The sequence below is a fragment of the Epargyreus clarus genome, unplaced genomic scaffold (assembly GCF_041222505.1).
Source record: "Epargyreus clarus isolate Ecla_fem2 unplaced genomic scaffold, WU_Ecla_fem_2.2 ptg000026l, whole genome shotgun sequence".
Lineage (NCBI taxonomy): Eukaryota > Metazoa > Arthropoda > Insecta > Lepidoptera > Hesperiidae > Epargyreus > Epargyreus clarus.
The window spans coordinates 9,631,791-9,649,239 of record NW_027332233.1 but is presented as its reverse complement, the minus strand read 5'-3'; the positions used below and the strand labels follow the sequence as shown (position 1 = coordinate 9,649,239).

Here is a 17,449-nt window from a genome sequence, read left to right as displayed (position 1 = left end):
TAAGTTCTTTTTTTGAATTCTTGACAAATTAAAACATTTTTAGAGAAAATTTACGAATAAATAACTAATACTGCGTAGTTTACATGAATTTACATAATAAATAAATAATTATTTCAAATATTTTAGGGATATTTTAGCACGGAGACGTGGCAAAACTTTTTTACGAGTTTAGTTAGGAGTGAGTAATCTTGTAAGCAGCAGTGATAGCCTAGTGGTTAAGAAACGCGGCCTCTCGATCGAGGGGTCCGAGGTTCAAATCCCAGGCACGCACCTCTGATTTTCAAATTTATGTGCGTATTAGAAATTAATTATCACTTGCTTAAACGGTGAAGGAAAACATCGTGAGGAAACCTGCATACCTGAGAGATTTATAAAAAATCTTAAAGGTATGTGAAGTCTACCAATACGCACTTGGCCAGCGCGGTGGACTATGGCCTAATCCTTCTCATTCTGAGAGGAGACCCGTGCCCAGCAGTGGGACAGTAATGGGTTGATGATGATGATGATGATGAGTAATCTTTACTAATCTATGATAATATGTAGATTATAATAAATGTAGGACGTAGATTTAATCTTTAATTTTATTTTAACATTTTTTATCACAAAAATTAAATATAAAATAATGAAAAGGCCAAAAATGTAAATAGGAAATTAATGGCTTCCTATATAGGTTACTATATTCTTTGATTAATGGCAATGAAATAATTAAAAATAATGCCTGACACTCTGATTTATGTCACGTTGTCAATATTGTCAAATCTGACAACTTATTACAATACAACTTGGAAAGAATGTGTAAATTGTGTAAACAGAAAATTATAAAATATTGAATTAAAAAATCCAAATAAGACGTTGAAGCTATTCGTATTTTGAATTAAGATAAGCTAGTGATGCACTTTTAAATACACCAATTATAGTAATTTTTATTCACACTCGTGTATGTGTAACTAACCAAACTACGCTACCTACGCTTGTTTAACGAAACATTAATTATTTTAATATCGTGAAATAAATACTTTTACACTTTAACTATAACACTTATAAAAAGAAATGGAGGATTCTAACACTGACGACGAAGGGGTGACCGAAAAAACTTGTGAAGTAAATTTTCATCATTATACCTTATTTGATGTCACTACTGATCCTGGCTTGAAGGATAGCGATGGTAAAGAACTTCCAAGACCGTTCACAAAGAACCAAATGCGGAAATGGTTGAAAAAGGTCAGGTGGGAGAAAAATAAGGTGCTAAAGCGAGCGAAGGAAAGAGCGCGCGCAAAAACGCGCATCCATGAAAAACGTGCCGCCAACTTGGATCTAGGGATTAGCAGAAAAACCCTAAAGAAACAGCAGGAGGAGAAACCTAAAAGAAATATGGGTGTAATCTTGGATCTCAGTTTTGATGACCTCATGATAGAAAAAGATTTGTGTAAAATGATAAAACAAATATTAAGGTGTTATTCGGTAAACAGGAGATCGGAACAACCCTTACAGTTTCATATAACGAGCTTCGGAAAGAAATCGAAGCAAATAATATCCAGGCACAATGGTTATGAAAATTGGGATGTGAGTTATTTATTATATTAGGTTACAGTCAGCTGTCCGTTACATGGTGAGTGGTCTCTGCTGTCCACGCACATCTCCAACTCCAAGACAATCAACTCTTTATTGTAAGGAGACTATCTGAAGCTGATCTCAGATGCGTTGCAATTCCTGAAAACTAACATATGCCTTGTACATGTCCGCTAGCATCCACACTCTTACTCCAAAATGTGAGAATTACTTCTGCTACAAATAGCTGTGGTGGGGGTACAGACTTAGTTTAACCATACTAATTCTACCACCTTTCATTATGCTTCGTTTTGGCAATATTTATTTATTTACTTAATACAACATCATTGAATAGTTCTTAATGTATATTATTTATTTTTAAGGTAGTATACCATGAAGAGTCTTATTTAAATATCTTCACAAAAGATCAGCTTGTCTATTTAACAAGTGAGTCAGACAATATAATTGAAACTTTTGAAGACAACACATTTTATATTATTGGTGGATTAGTGGATCACAATCAACATAAGGTAATTTGAATTTAGGAAAATTTGTGAGTTATTCATTCCTTTTTTTCACATCATTACATCATTGATGAAGGTATAATATGATGAATTAATAAGTGTTACCAATTTAATGCCTCATCATGCCATAGTAGTACCATAGTCATCTCTAGTCACCTATAGAGATTGTATATCCCTCAAGTACTCTGATGAGACTGATTATCCATACATTTTTTTTTTGTATAAAACTGTATTAAACTTTGTAAGTTTAATTTGTCTCTAATAAAAATAAATATAATTTTATTTTTCAATTATAAAAAATATGGATTGTGTTGTTTGCAGTTTGCATTTAATTAATGTGGCGTGTGAATTATAAAAAACAATGGGCAATTTAGTAAACTTAAATAAAGTATTATGTTTTTTGCATTCTAAAATATCATAATCTACTGTAAAAAAATATGTATAGTACTTACTTGAGTACTAAAGTTACATATTAAATAAAACATATTTGGGATTCAAGTTATTGTATATTTAATACTCATTTATTATTACTAGTGCCTGAAGGTTGATTCTTGACCGAATTCAAAACCGTAGGCAGGTAGTTGGTTTCTGCCACAACCTTTAGCCAAGGACGAAAGTTTAAAAACCTTAAGAAATTCAGGTCCAATTTGGCTAAAAATAAATAATATAATAATTTTAAAAACCTTTAAAAGAAATTTCTGTTGACTGTTCTTAAACAACTTGTAGAGATAATTAAAAATACCTTGCAACTTGTTAATAATGACAATATTTCCAATTAGTGTAAATTATACAACACATGGCAGCACATCAAGAGGTGAGGTACCAATGCGACCTTGCATACAGACTCTGTAGTCTGTGAAGATATTCTTGTGTAGGGACATCATCATTGGCTAGAATCTTTAGCTATATAAGTTTGGCCATAGCCAAATGAGATATTTTTGTCTGAAGGTGGCCGACACCAAAGCTTTGGTCGCCTTTGGACACTATAAAAATATAATAAAGTCTTAAACATTTCAGGGATTATGTCTTAAAGTCGCAGAGGAACAAGGTATAAGACATGCTCAGTTGCCATTAGGCAAATATATTAATATGAAAACAAGAAAAGTACTAACTATTGACCATGGTAAGACTTGGAATATTATTATTTATTATAATGTATTTTTATCAAGGGAGTTATTGTATCAGTTCTACTGTCACAGCACTATTTCTTAAGTACATCAACAGACATTGTGGTGTCTTCTAATATAATACAGAAGAGACATACTACATATCGATATAGTTGCATGTATAGATGTAGTAAAGAACACTTTTCATTTGCTAGGAAAATAGTAATAATTCTCACATATTGTTATTGATAAGTGCCATCACTCCCTAATAGTTATATTGTGGAATGGCACCAAATAATCAATTTAGAGTGTATAAAAGAGTGAACATTATATGCCAGCAATTTTTATTATTTGCTGCGGTAACATTACTGCTGTGGTAAACAAATGTAGTCCCTACTACTCACTCACTTCCTGATAGCATAGCGATAGCATAGTGATAGCATAGTTTGAATCTCAATTGGCAGTCCGAGGTTCGAATCTCAGGCCTGCACCTCTTTTTTTCAAAGTAATCTAAGGTGTATTAAGTCTTCTAATTCTGGTCCTCGAAATTATGATGAACGCTGTTATTTTGTTTTCAGTTTTCGAAATTGTGCTCAGAGTGGCTGAAAAGATGCCCTGGCAGGAAGTTCTCATGAAAGTGTTACCAGAGCGTAAAGGTGCCAAAGTCAATGACGATGCGTCAAGCTCAAGCTTAGATATGTCTTACCAGAGTGATGTTACAACATAACTTCACATCCTTACAATGAAATTGTTAAGGTAATAATGTAAGTAAAGTTGTAACAATATTTATTAATAAAAACAAGTGCGAATCAATACTTAATTGTTTTTAATTCCCTTTTTAATTTCAAATGATATCAATTTGTAATCAAACAGTGATGTACCGGTATGTTATTTGAAACACATTTATTGTTTAATTGTTATATGACTAGGACAATTTCATTTAATAAATTAACAAAATAATTGCTTTCGTACCAATACTGGCAAAAATTTATGGTTGTGTTCTTTTAGGATAAATTTATGTATACTTATTAAATATATTGCCATAACACTTGGCATCTCATATATTCTAATAGTACAATTATTAAATAAATACGCCGAAATAAATACTTATAAACGCAAAATAATAATAATAATCGTTTATTTCGGATATGTAATTAAACTAGAATTTTCTGAGTCGTGTCTCGTGTGTGCCATACCCAGCGTCGTAGGTAGTCATGGGCGCACCTGGATAGATTTGAATTTTGCGCCCTTAGGAAAATTTGAATTGATAAGTTCTTTTAGGAAGAACATTGTCATAAAAAAGTTCATCATCATTCTACTGTTAAGTAACAGGGTTGGGAAATTTTGACGACTTTTTTTGCTGACTTATTTTACAAATTACTATATAAATAGGTAATATAGTGTCGTTTTGGTTTTAACTACAAAATATTTATTTACTTATTCTTATACTTATTGTAATTTTAAAACATCAATTATTAAAATTTATTCGCCGACAATCCTCTAGAAATTTCATTTAATTAATAATTATGCTAACATTAAGTATTTAATCATATTACAGTATGACAATGACTTTAAAAATAATTATGATGATAAAGGTTTCTTAATTATTGCAACATTTTAAGCAATTAATACAGCCTATAGATTAATTTTAGCAAGCTTATATAAGAAAAAGTCACATCATCAAATTTATTTATGTCATAATATTAAAAGAAAAGGATATAATATTCTCTAAATTACAATAATAAAATAACCATTTTAATAATATGAAAATTAGTGCCTTTGGTATTTTGGTAAAAATTGTTAATATTAACACATAATCATTTATGTATTTACTCTACCTTTGTACTATAAATTTGCAACTTTGTTGCTTAGTTATTATATGTATAATACACATTTCATTAATAACTTATGTGGGTGGAATAATTAACTTCTTTAATTTTTTAAGCTTTAATTTTAGACCATAAACTTAGGTCATTAGAAATAATTCAATATCTAGTTACAGGTAACTGAAGAAATGCAATAATTACAATTTAAATTAATACTTATTACACCTACAAGAAAAATACACGTGGTACATAATGGTAAGTAGCTTTCGTCCATGGATATTTAAAAAAATCAACTACCAGATAGAATTAGTGCTACCTGTGGTCGGCCACAGACGTTATGCTACCCCTGAAGACCATGCTGAATTGCTTCGTACAAGTGTCTCTACTAAGATAGAGTTACAGAGGAATAAGTTCCGCTCATTCAAACTGAAAAAGGTGTGGCGATGGCGTCTCAGGAGTCGAACCGGTTTTAAAATTTTAAATTGTTCTAATTTATGAATTTATATTTTTGTAAAAAGTTAATAATTAGAGGCGCTATTTTATCTCCATCGTTAAGATGTACGTGGTGTGTTCCCGGAACGAAGTGACACTCAAACTGTTCATTATTTTTCTCAATTATTTCTCGCATTTCGACAGAAAATTGATCTGATGCGTAGGGAGAATCAATCGCTTTTATATACAACGTGGGACATTTCAACCTTCTCACTAGCGCCTCTACAAACTTTTTACTTTCAGGATTAAATAAGATCGTCTTCAGTCTGGAATCTCTTGAAAAGTAATACTTCCCAGGATTGAGTTTAGACTCCTTCACTCCTCGTGTAATTAGGTGGTGAACGCTTTCTAACGATACCGACTTTGTGGTGCCAAGATGCCATTTCTTGGCCAATTCTTCGAGTGTGTACGACGGCGGTTCCTCCTCCATTCTTGAGTGAATGACTTGTATTTTTCGTAAAATTTTTGGCATGTTTCCGACAACTTGATTTAAGTCGTAGTCGTCAGCAACCAGGCTGTCGACTGCGATGTAAAAATCGATGTATTCAGGAAATATACTAGCGAACCGTAAGCTCGCTATCGATCCCATGGAATGGCTTAAAAGCGACACTTTGTTCCATTTAAAGTAATCTTTTATGTACAGTATCAAGCGCGGCAAATCCCACGGATAATATTGCATACCTGTAAAAGAAACATTATGTAATCGAAATTGAAGAAAAGATCTGGTTGTTAAATTTTTAAAAGTCAAGAGATTAAATATTGACTAAATAAATTGAGACTGAGATTTTGAAAATTTGTCCTCTTAAGGGTATATTTAGAGATAAAAGCTTATATGAACAAAAATAATTTGTAATTAAAGAGACCTGGTGGGATCCACGAAGATAAACCGTGACCAGGAAAGTCAATAGCTAAGATGGGTCGTTTTTTGGCTAAAATTGAAGCAAGTGGATCCCAGGTTCCAGCGTTATCCTGCCATCCGTGTAAGGCCAGGATAGGCTCTTCATTCTCGTGGCCCCATAATTTGGCTGAGACGTGACCCCATTTAACGGGAATCTGTATTTCTTTTACCGGGATCTGGAATATGTAGGAAAATATATCGATATGATATAATTGGAGTTTTTAGATATCCACATACATAAGTCCACATAATAAGACAAAAATCTCCATTCATTATTATATTATTAATAGGTACTTAGGTACCTAGTTATTTATTATATATTATAGTGTAGAATTTTTTTCTTAACTAAAAATAAATATAAAATTATATTTACAGTTGTTTATAGCGGTATGTAATTTATTTATTAATAATTAAGTAAGTATATTATTATGTATCTAAGTGCAATTACATATTATTATTATTGTAAATAGGTGTCTGAAATTACTGGAATTAACATGTATTAATAAAACTTAAACATATTTTTTTGAATACAAATATTAATTACAGCAAGTGACTATAATAAATAGAATTAGAAAATAATTCGAACTTACCTCTGTAGCTTCAGTGTGTACTGCACTTATACGAACATTTTCAACACGTTTAATTGTAGACCTTAGAGGTAGGTTATTAGAGTTTATTGTTAACCGAGAAAATAATCTTTTCGCCATATTGAAACACAACAAATGTTGAGACCAGTCTAAATGAAATTCACGTTAAAAAATACTATTACGAAACATTATGTTTATTCTGAAATAATAGGAAACGAGCACATTTTAGTCTATAACTCACAAACAGCTGAGTACTGACATAGATAACCTAACAAAACAGCGCCTCGACGCGGAATAGTCGATTCAAGGGCGTGCGTCGCTGTATAAAGCTAAATACATATTTACTACAGTTACAGCTGCTTCGTCATGTTTAGGATTAGATGCAAGATTTTCGTGTCTGTAATGAACACTAAATCTTTTAGTTAGTCATGGTTTAGTCGAAGTATATAAATAAGTACCTATACTGCCAACACACATGTGCGGGAATGTATCAATGTAGGTAAATATTACATCATCATCAATAGCGGACTTTGAACTCAATGTCTTTGTAAATATTTAAGTAATTGATGTACCTATTTAGTTAACTTTAATTAGGCCTATACCTGTGTTATCTGTCATTAAGAATAATATAACAAGTATTTAAGGGCCGTTTTAGGCTAAGTCGGGTCCTTAGGCACACGATCGTTTATGGCTCCATTTATAAAAAAACATATACTATTATCACATGTTACATATTAAACCCCAATTACGTTGTAGTTAGTTATAAGTTATGATATAAAAAATTAATTTAATAACGATTAATATCATATTAATATGTCAGTAGGTTAAATCTGGGTCCACATGAGGTTGAGGTAAAGATGGAGCTGGTTATTTCCAATGAAATTTCTACGAAGCCATCATTGAGACCACTTTATGTTGGGGGCCTGGGACACGGGCCCCTTGTGCCCTTAGGGTAAAGTCGCAATAGCGTAGGTATATAGCAATATAACGTGAGTCTTGATTATAAACTTGCATCGTCATAATGACCTGACAAGAAGCGTTCACCCAACCCCGTTACCATTTACTTTGTTAAGGATATAAAATGTAAAGCGTGTATATAAAGTATTTTTATTACAAAAAGTCGATAAATAAAACACATTACACAGTCAAGTTCATTTATTTTCAGAACTTCATTTTCACTGTTTTCTTATAATTATTTACAAAAATAAAAATACAAAAATAAAATTTAAACTAAAAATGAAATTATTCCATATAGGTAAAGTTGTAAAGAAGTTTTTTTTGTATTATTACAAATGAGTAACTCGTTCGACTAAAATGATAGGTATTACTTACCGTACCATCATGGACATCTACAGTAACTAACCAAATAATTGTCCATTGCAATATACAACTTAGTATCATTGGATTGGACCGTACATAAGAGTAGAATAGGAAAAAATGTACAAAATATCACAAGATGTTTACTCACATTCCATACCTAATCTTATACTAAAAACGAAATCTAAGCACTTAATTAAATTGAGTACCTATTATTTGTTCTGGAACGCGTCGTAACTCGTAAGACATTTAAAGTATTAGTTAAGAAATTCCTTGTCGTTTTGTATCTGCATTTACATTACTCTATACTTAAAAATAGTGAGTTTTTTTAATAAAAACATTGCACATATGTTACATGTGTAACCCGCAAAGGAAATCCGTTAGACTTCGGAGGTAACGTCTCTCTAACATGAGGTAAAATTTAGATCAGTTCAAAAAAGTGTTAAGAGCAAAGTGAAGGCGGAATAGTGGATTCGAATATTCCCTGACGTAAAGCTGTAAGCAGTGGCCAGGGCTGGCACGAACAACTTCCTCTCCAGTCATCCAAGTCAAGAGCCCATAAGGCAGCACCTCTAAATCCAGCTTGTGATGCTGACGCTACAACCCTGAACACTTCCACGGGCTTCAAGTAAGACGTCCATTGTGATCCGTGGACCGCGTATGTGCCTTCTGCATTTGATACTTCCCGCCAGCCGTTCGCCTTCACGTTTCCGCAAATCTAGGTTAAGAACAAATGATAACGTGAATGGATACACTTATCTAACACGCTATAATTACTTTATAATTTGTCCTTATGAATTGCTTCGCAATTCCGTATTAGAGCAGCGTGCTGGAGGATGCTCCACATTGTTGTAACCATTTAATATTAGGTGGACTTAGTACATATAGTGTACACTATGCCAATTACGATCTTGATTTCCATAGAATTTGCCTATTTACTTTCATAATTTCTTTGTAACAGTATTTGTGTAGACGAATCAAAAATTGCTATAGTTGTAAGCATGGCTTTCTCTACATAAGTAATTGGGGGTGGTTTGAGGTAAACTCTTTCAGTTTCTGCTATGTTATTTTAATATTATTCAAGTAGCCAACGAGAATGCCATACACTTGATCATAAGTGACAACTCCTGAGATGTAGCAAATGGACATCTATAGTCAACTCCAGATAGGATTCGTTTTATCCGTTATAAACAAGGGTATTGCTAGAGCTCTGTGACTACAGACTTGTATCTATCGGTGACATTCTTATATTTATTTTCGAGACTATTTATCTGGACCCTTCAAATAGCAACTTATTTTACAAAAAAATACTCGTAGCAAAAGTTAGCGGCGCTTTCCTTATTAACGCTACGGAGAGTGACGTTAACGTGACCAAAACTGGCCGTAGCGTGTGTTAAAAACAAAAATAACTTGTCTACCTTTTTATCCACAAGACGTCAAGCTACGGAAACATTTCGTGCGTTAGCTTTAGCGTGCCGATACATGTAAAACATTGTCTGCGAACTTAGTAGCGTGATGTGACGTCATCGTTCCGCAGCGTATGTCATTCCCATACATTTGTAAGTCAGCGTTTGGCGTTATAGTGAAGTAGTGATAGCAAAAGCAGTGATAGCCTAGTGGTGTAGAAACTCGGTCTCTCGATCGAGGGGTCAGAGGTTCAAATCTCAGGCACGCACCTTTGATTTTTCTAAGTTACGTGCGTATTAGAAATTAATTATCACTTACTAAACGGTGAAGGAAAACATCGTGAGGAAACCTGAGAGATTCATAAAAAAAAATCTCAAAGGTATGTGAAGTCTACCAATACGCACTTGGCCAGCGCGGTGGACTATGGCCTAATCCTTCTCATCATGAGAGGAGACCCGTGCCCAGCAGTGGCACAGTAATGGGTTGTTGCATGATGATAATGATGTTTGGCGTTAGCGCTTGCGGCAAATTATTTTGTCTAGGCCCGCTGTATTACTATTTCTATTGTTACCTCGTAGTACGCGAGGAAGCCGGGCACGGCGGTGCGCGTGCCGGGCGCGCCGGGCCCCGCGGCGGGCGCGGGCGGCGCGGCGGCCCCCCCGCGCAGCGCGTGCGCGCGCCCGTACGCCGCCGCGCCCAGCACCAGCTGCCGCGCCGGCACCACGCGCGACCAGTACGCTAGGATCTTTATCTGGAAGTATTACACATGTTAATATGAATATTGAAGGTGGTAGAACCCTTTGTGGTTGGACTCCGGCGGCACCACCGACACACCTATTTCTGCCCAATAACAGCAGTGTTAGGCGCTGCTGTGTTCCGTTTTGAAGGGTGTGGTAAGCGAGACATACTTTTCCGAGGCGTTCCAGCTTAGTCCTCCGGGGTAGCGGCGCATCTGTGGCCGACCTCAGGTAGGAATATCTAATCCTATCTGGGGTTGATTACCGATGTCCATGGGCAGTAGCCACTTACCATCAGGTGGAGTGCATGCTTGTCTGCTATATTATGAAAAATATGAATGAGCTACGACAAAACAACGCCAAAAGTGTGTTTCTTTTTTATTTTGTAGCTACGGACGAATTTAGATTTATTTAAATTTTGAAGTGGTAAATGAACACCACCACAACCTGACGGTGAGATGCCACTGCCGCCCACCTTTCTCGGGTCTCTCGCTCTCTCTCTAATGTGCGATCGATTAAAGATCCTTAATCTACCACAGATAAGACTAGAGTCCTACCTGAGGTCGGTAGCCGATAATAAGTATGCCGAATATCGTTTATTAGGCTAAAACTAGTTTAAGTAGGTAGATTTCACCTTTAATACGAGTTTAATGTTTGACATGGCCAAGTTTTCTTATAATCAATCGTGTGAAACCATGTTATGTTGGAATAATGACCGGGCAAAAGAGTTAATGAGATTATTCAAACTATTTCAAATTTAAAGTAAAGTAGGAAGCAGCAAAACTTTAAAAGGCTACTTTTGCAATCGGTAGAAATGTTTATGGACTACTGCGTTTACGATAAAATCAGGAAAATGGAGACGCTGAGTTCAATAAACTGACCAACTCAAATGCGCGGCTCCAAATTACCTACCTATTTCAGTTTTTTTTTTTAATATAAGTGTGTACGTAATGGTACTTTTTGTTCTTCAAAATTATTGCATTAGTCATACATTCAGCTCCCACATAAAATTACATTTGTTCATAAATATTAAGTACCAATCAAAAATAATTTTAATATGTTTGTGATTACAAAACACAAATTTATGTTCTACACAGCAAAGGTGTGTAGAATTATACTTAAATCAATATACTTAAATCAATATAAAGCCAGCCTGAATTATACTTAAATCAATATAAAGCCAAATACCACAAAAAAGTTGTATCAAATGCAAGTCAAATAATACTTACAAGGTTATTTTCATATTTGTCATTAGTTTCTAGAGGTAACAGATAAGACGTTCGCGTGCTTGGTATTCCATAATAATCATTAGCGGCAATGGCCATCCAATCTAAAGTGGCTATCAATATTTCAGGGTCATAAGCTATTGCAGCCACTTCAGGACTCGAGGACACCATGGCCGACACCTCCAGATCGTGGCGTCGTAACGTTTTCGCTAGTTTCGCTAACAAAGCGCTGAAATTGTCCTTTTCGGATATGTCTTCAATATTGCACGGAGCCTGAAAATAATAATGATCCATTTTTATACCGTGAAAAGAAAATACCGACTACATAAACTTTATTGTTTCCAAATTAATTGGTAAGTAGTATTTTTATCTTTAAAATATATTTTTATTGGGGTTCTCTATCAGTAATTTCTACATATGGCAATAATCGCAGATCGGATTCACACCCGTTTATTTAATTAATAAGCAATACATCCAATGTTTTGCTTGTCAAAGATCAAAATTTAATAATCTTTGTCTAATAGTAATTATTAAAATTCGATCTTTTGTAGGCAAAAATTGGAAAAAACTAATTATAAATAACGGGCGTTAAGAAGACCTGCAGCAGATGTGACCAATCATCATCATCAATCTGTTCAGTAACAGCATGAGGTTGATAATACTCACTTGTTTACAAACAGGATATTGCCAAGCAATTTGCACTCCATCGAAGTTCCACCTGCGGAGGAACTTCTGGACGGAGCGCACGAAAGTCCTCCTATTCTCAGCGCTGGAAACCATTTCGCTCCATTTCTTGTCTTCAGAATCTTCCACACCACCCACTCCGAGTATAACTTTGACACCCTTCACTTTGTATTCCGTTGTTTTACCGTAGAAATCTAGGCATTAAAATAAATAAATGAGTGTCTATTATTAAATTGAGAATATATAAAATAATGATTTACATAAATAGAAGCCATTTTCTGACGGTTAAAGCAACATTTAAAATAAGGTAAATATTTCAGTGCAAAACTTATGCATAATTTACACAAACTAACGGAAAATGCATTCTGCATGCAAAAATTAGTTTCGTTGTTCACACGAGAAACAATTAATAAATGATTTAACAATCAGTAAGAAACTCAAACATAATTTAAATAAAGAAAATAGTTATTCATTATCAATATTAGCAAACCTTTGGAAGTGAATTTAACATTACAAATAATTTATGGATGACAATACCGTTAGCAATGTCCAGTTCGGGGTTTCCAGGTACGACCTTGTAAGTTTTGTTGTCGAGGCGGGCCCACGCGTAAATGATGTGGGTACACAATGTGGGGTCCACTTGTTCTGGCCCGAAACTGCCGTTGTTAGGCCTAAAAACAGTATAATATTAAAGAAACATACTCTGGAATATCTAGAGATACGTCAATTACTTAGTTCTTCTTTTCCTCATATCCTATCAGTCTTATTTCAGTTCTGTTACTAGTTCTTCCATTAATTTATATTCAATGCAATTCATGGACCTTTATAGGTATGTGACATGTAGTCATAGGAAATTCGTTGGTTAGATAGCTAGAGTAAGCTCATAAGTTTATGTAATTTGTGACCACTGATGTGGATAAAGTTAACGTTAACAAAACTTGCGTCAACTCTTCTAAAAGTTTTTATCTTCAGACGCCATGGAAGAACTTTTGAAACATCTTTGTTCATCTAAGAGAGATTTGTATTAATTTACCTGTAGTACGCCCAGTTCGTGAAGTAACAAGCCACAATCGGTTTCTCCTTAACAACTTCCGTAGTCTCATTCGTTGATATTCTCAAGCTGGCTTTGCCCTTGCATCGCGACTTTTCCGGTACGTCGCAATGATTCTGCACGAGGAAAATAGTTATAACTCTCCGATAAAATAATAAATACCTATTTATCATTCTACTATATGTGATGTGTAAATAATAGGTGAAGAAACGCAAGAATGAGTAAATAAAGTACGCAAGTAGCAACAAGAACGTAAACGTACAGTAATAAGATAGGAAATGAGTACCTACGAGTATTTTTAGAAAAGAGCAACTCGACCAATCTGTATTAGAATAGAGGGGTTAAAATATATTATGTTCCTGGTTTTCTTTAGTTATCGGTGAGATCCATTAAAAGCTACAGGAAATATAAATATAGGAACGACATATTCAACGTTTTTATTTGTTTTATTTTAATGATATTTAAAATAATATTAAATATCTTGAAAAGTAAATATAATATATGAATATTATGAAACATTAATTCTATAATGACAATTAAATTTATTTATGTATCATCATCATCATGTACGCTATCATCAACATCACGATACTTCCTCCTTTTTTATCTAGTTTCTATTATATTACTACAGTTATCTATAAATATTTCACCGATAGATATGTCTGATTACGATAAGAAGATATCCGAAAAATTGAAGTTTGATCTTTGAATCCTTTATCATCGACAGATGGTAGCGAGGTTTTAAATGATAAATGCTATTTATACTTTTTAGAGTACTTGCTGTTTTTATTAGATTTACTTATAAACACTAAATAGCTGTCGTCTAATAATTAATATTATACTGATATTTAGGTATTGATCTTTTAATAAGGATTATTATGGATAATAAATAAGGTTAAAGCTGATTTTAAAACTGCTACTTATAAAAAGTTACCTATTTCAAGGACGAATAAATAAATACTTGGGTACATTATCTCAATATGAGATGTCGTAATCTCAATCAAAATCAAAGTAATGAAACCGTATAAGTTACAAATCACAATCTTACCTTATTCCAATAAAGCGAGGATGGGCACATGAGCTCTATGTATTGTCCGTTGATACATAAATAGTATTTCCTGCAATCGGATTCGTCTTCCCGGAAAGCAGTGCCTGAACATGATTTTCCGTCAAGCGAAGAACCCTGATTAAAAAAATTAAAAATGTGTAAATGGGTACTTATCATGAAGTAAATGTTTAATTTAGGAGGATTTTATTTTTTAATCTATGAAAATTATTGAAATGAATGTTGGACAGGTAGGTACACAACTGAAAATAAATGAAACGGTCATGAAAAGTAATTTTCTTTTGTGTCGCAGTTACTGTTGGTTCTAAGGGGATTATATCTTCGGGAGTCTAGCCAGAATAATATACTCGTATGTGGTATATACTTACGTCATTTTCTGTATCGCCAGTATCGCCTAAAACGTTTGTGGGTTTGTCTTCTGGTTCCTGTTCTGGCGGAGAGTTGGAATCTTCAACTTCAGAAATTGCTGGCGGACTTTGAACTGTTAAATAAATACATACCTATGTTAAATTTAGTTTTGTGGATACTTAAATTGTATATTTATCAAAGAAATAACTAAAGATGTTGAAGGAATGATAAAGTATGGACTTTGAAATCGCAAGAGAGTTAATAGACAAACGCATGATATCTAACAGAAAATGTAAATGAAAATAAAGGTGTAATATATCAGAATAACTGTTACAATAAGTGTGCTTAGAAACTTAAGTACATAACTGGAAACTTTAATTCAGGATGTACTGAAAATAATCCATATGCTACAAGCATGCACCTACACGGTGAGAAAAGCTAATAAGTTATGAAAAGCCGGCAAGGGTTGTTGTCTACTCACTTTCTTCAAGCGAACACGTTGGTGGCGCCTCCTTATCACGTAGAACGTGGTTGATGTTGGTCAGCAGAGGATATCTTCCACATCCACAATGTTCTCCAGTGAAGTCGTCGAGGTCGAGAGCCCACACCATGCTGCCGCCCAAGTCCATGGCACGAACATATTCAGCCTTGTGGCGCACCATGTTGTCGTCATCATAGGAAACCCATTGATCGTTGTTCGTGGCGTAGGGTCCTATCCGGCCGCCGGGGTCTTTATACACTTTCCAGCCTTGTGATCTGGTACGCTCGCAGATCTGTATGTACATAATTAGATTTAAGTACACTTATTTACTACTGAATATTTAATGTCGAATTCGATAAAAGATTATTCTTATTTTCTTGCAAATGTGAAAACTACTTGTTGCTGAACGATCATGATGAATACTATCTGGAATTAAGATTACCTCATAGAAAGCTAAGAATCCTCGTGCCCTGGTTTCATCGCCAGCGTCTCCACCCGCATACGTTGGAACGCCTAGTCCGCTGCCGACATTATCCATCAAGGAATATGATTGTCCATAGAAAGGCACGCCCATTATAAGCTTATGCCTGGAAGCACCCTTGTTGATCCAGTAATTCACAGTGAAATTCTGAAATAAATGGCCAAGTTAATGACTTAAATACGTCATTAAAATATATCTGTCCCACTGCTGCTGCAGTATGAACTGAATAAGAAGAGTAGACCATACCAACCATGATGGTTGACTATGATGCGGCTTAGTGCGGATCTAATAACTTCATAAACTTGTCACCTTTTGAGTATCTATTAGTGTCGCGGAATATTTAAATTCACACTATTTTAGATCATATTAGGATTAATATTTATATTAACCATTCTGATAACTTACCACATTGAGGGTGCTGTCGTCATCCATATCACTAGCATACATGGGAGCGACGTGACCGGTCTTCTGGTCCCACTGGCCGTGATAATCATAGGTCATTAATGCGATCCAATTCAGATTCTTAGAGAGTACTGGTACATCATAAGCTGAAAACATATCAATAGAGAATAATGTTAACAAACATAACTAGTTTAAATGCTTGATGTTATTCAGTCCTGGATAAAAGTTTCAATTAGTGTTCTCTGTTCGTACACTGGTATTTTTTTTAAGTTTCAATTGCATTTACATCATTTTAATAAATAATATGTTCAAGATTTTTTTACTTCTATCAAAAAGTCTTTTAAATAAATGTATATGTATATTTACCAAGATCTATTACTCGTTTGCTTGCAGAAACAGCAGCAGATAACAGAAGACCTCGAGGAGCGAATGCCGCATGCAGTTCTTTTACAAGATCCGCAAATCCTTGCTTATCTGTGCTTGGACCCTTTTCGCATTCCACCTACAAAAAATACAATTTATCTAGGGAATCTTAGGGAATGGGGAATATCTAATATCTAGTAGTAAATATAATATGACTCACTATTACGGAAATAAAGTATTACTTACTTGCCAACATCTTGGGTATTCCCAGTCAAGGTCTAGTCCATCAAACTCATAATTCTTGATGACGTCCATAGCGTGGACGATAAATTTCCTCCTAGCACCCGGGTTGTTTACAAGTCGTGAATACTTGTCGCCTGCAGAGTCGTTCCAGCCACCCAAACCTAATAGAACCTTCACCCCGCGACTCTTTAGGGCAACCACTTTCTCGTAGAATTCTAATGAAAAACAGAAAAAAGCTTTTAAAATATTTGAATGCTTATTTATGGTTTATATTTAAATTATTATTTTGTGTTTCAATGTAGTTGCGTGAATTTATGATCTAGTTGAAAACATAAAACAAATCATAAATAACATGAGGTATCATTTTTGTGTATGGTTTAGCAATGATGTTAAAAATACTTACTGTTTTCAACGTCGAGGAAGTTATCGTGAGGCTTCAACACTAATTTGTTACCGTCTAGAACGGCGAAGGCATACACGATGTGCGTGCAAAGTGATGGGTCGATGTCTTCTGGAGTATACTTGCCAGATCCTGGTCTGAAAGGTAAGGGTTGAAGAGATTGTTTTAAAAGTAATACATTTGGCGCCTTAGTTATAGCTTAGTTTGATGTGTTTACCTTGATCTTACTCATCAATATCAGGACTATCGTAATGATAATTTA

The 17,449-nt window shown here is 34.5% G+C and overlaps 3 protein-coding genes across 4 annotated transcripts in view; 1 reads left to right on the top strand and 2 right to left on the bottom strand.

Annotated features, from left to right (window-relative positions):
* The first annotated feature begins 879 nt into the window (after positions 1-879).
* LOC140753324 (tRNA methyltransferase 10 homolog A) lies at positions 880-3,993 on the top strand. Of its 2 annotated transcripts, XM_073087852.1 has the most exons (4): positions 880-1,563; positions 1,932-2,078; positions 3,090-3,195; positions 3,757-3,993. In XM_073087852.1, exons 1-4 carry the CDS (start codon positions 1,051-1,053, stop codon positions 3,903-3,905), a joined length of 915 nt encoding a protein of 304 aa, XP_072943953.1. In that variant the 5' UTR covers positions 880-1,050; the 3' UTR covers positions 3,906-3,993. The 2 variants fall into 2 exon arrangements, with proteins under 2 accessions (XP_072943953.1, XP_072943954.1); XM_073087853.1 differs by lacking the exon at positions 1,932-2,078.
* Positions 3,972-7,459, bottom strand: LOC140753322 (serine hydrolase-like protein). The gene is made up of 3 exons (XM_073087851.1): positions 6,985-7,459; positions 6,360-6,570; positions 3,972-6,177 (listed from the first exon to the last, which is right to left on the bottom strand). The coding sequence occupies exons 1-3, from the start codon at positions 7,099-7,101 to the stop codon at positions 5,492-5,494; spliced, it is 1,014 nt and encodes a 337-aa protein (XP_072943952.1). The 5' UTR covers positions 7,102-7,459; the 3' UTR covers positions 3,972-5,491.
* A 659-nt stretch (positions 7,460-8,118) lies between these two features.
* The window catches only part of ChiR1 (chitinase-related protein 1), a 28,751-nt gene continuing 19,420 nt past the window's right edge, over positions 8,119-17,449 (bottom strand). The window contains exons 39-52 of the mRNA XM_073087840.1: positions 17,191-17,324; positions 16,791-17,002; positions 16,548-16,683; positions 16,185-16,327; positions 15,741-15,926; positions 15,299-15,590; positions 14,838-14,950; positions 14,452-14,586; positions 13,386-13,519; positions 12,890-13,023; positions 12,335-12,546; positions 11,672-11,941; positions 10,277-10,456; positions 8,119-9,016 (exon numbers count right to left, since the gene is read on the bottom strand). Coding sequence (XP_072943941.1) covers positions 8,741-9,016; positions 10,277-10,456; positions 11,672-11,941; positions 12,335-12,546; positions 12,890-13,023; positions 13,386-13,519; positions 14,452-14,586; positions 14,838-14,950; positions 15,299-15,590; positions 15,741-15,926; positions 16,185-16,327; positions 16,548-16,683; positions 16,791-17,002; positions 17,191-17,324 — 2,557 coding nt within the window. The 3' untranslated portion in view covers positions 8,119-8,740. The remainder of the gene's footprint in view (positions 9,017-10,276; positions 10,457-11,671; positions 11,942-12,334; positions 12,547-12,889; positions 13,024-13,385; positions 13,520-14,451; positions 14,587-14,837; positions 14,951-15,298; positions 15,591-15,740; positions 15,927-16,184; positions 16,328-16,547; positions 16,684-16,790; positions 17,003-17,190; positions 17,325-17,449) is intronic.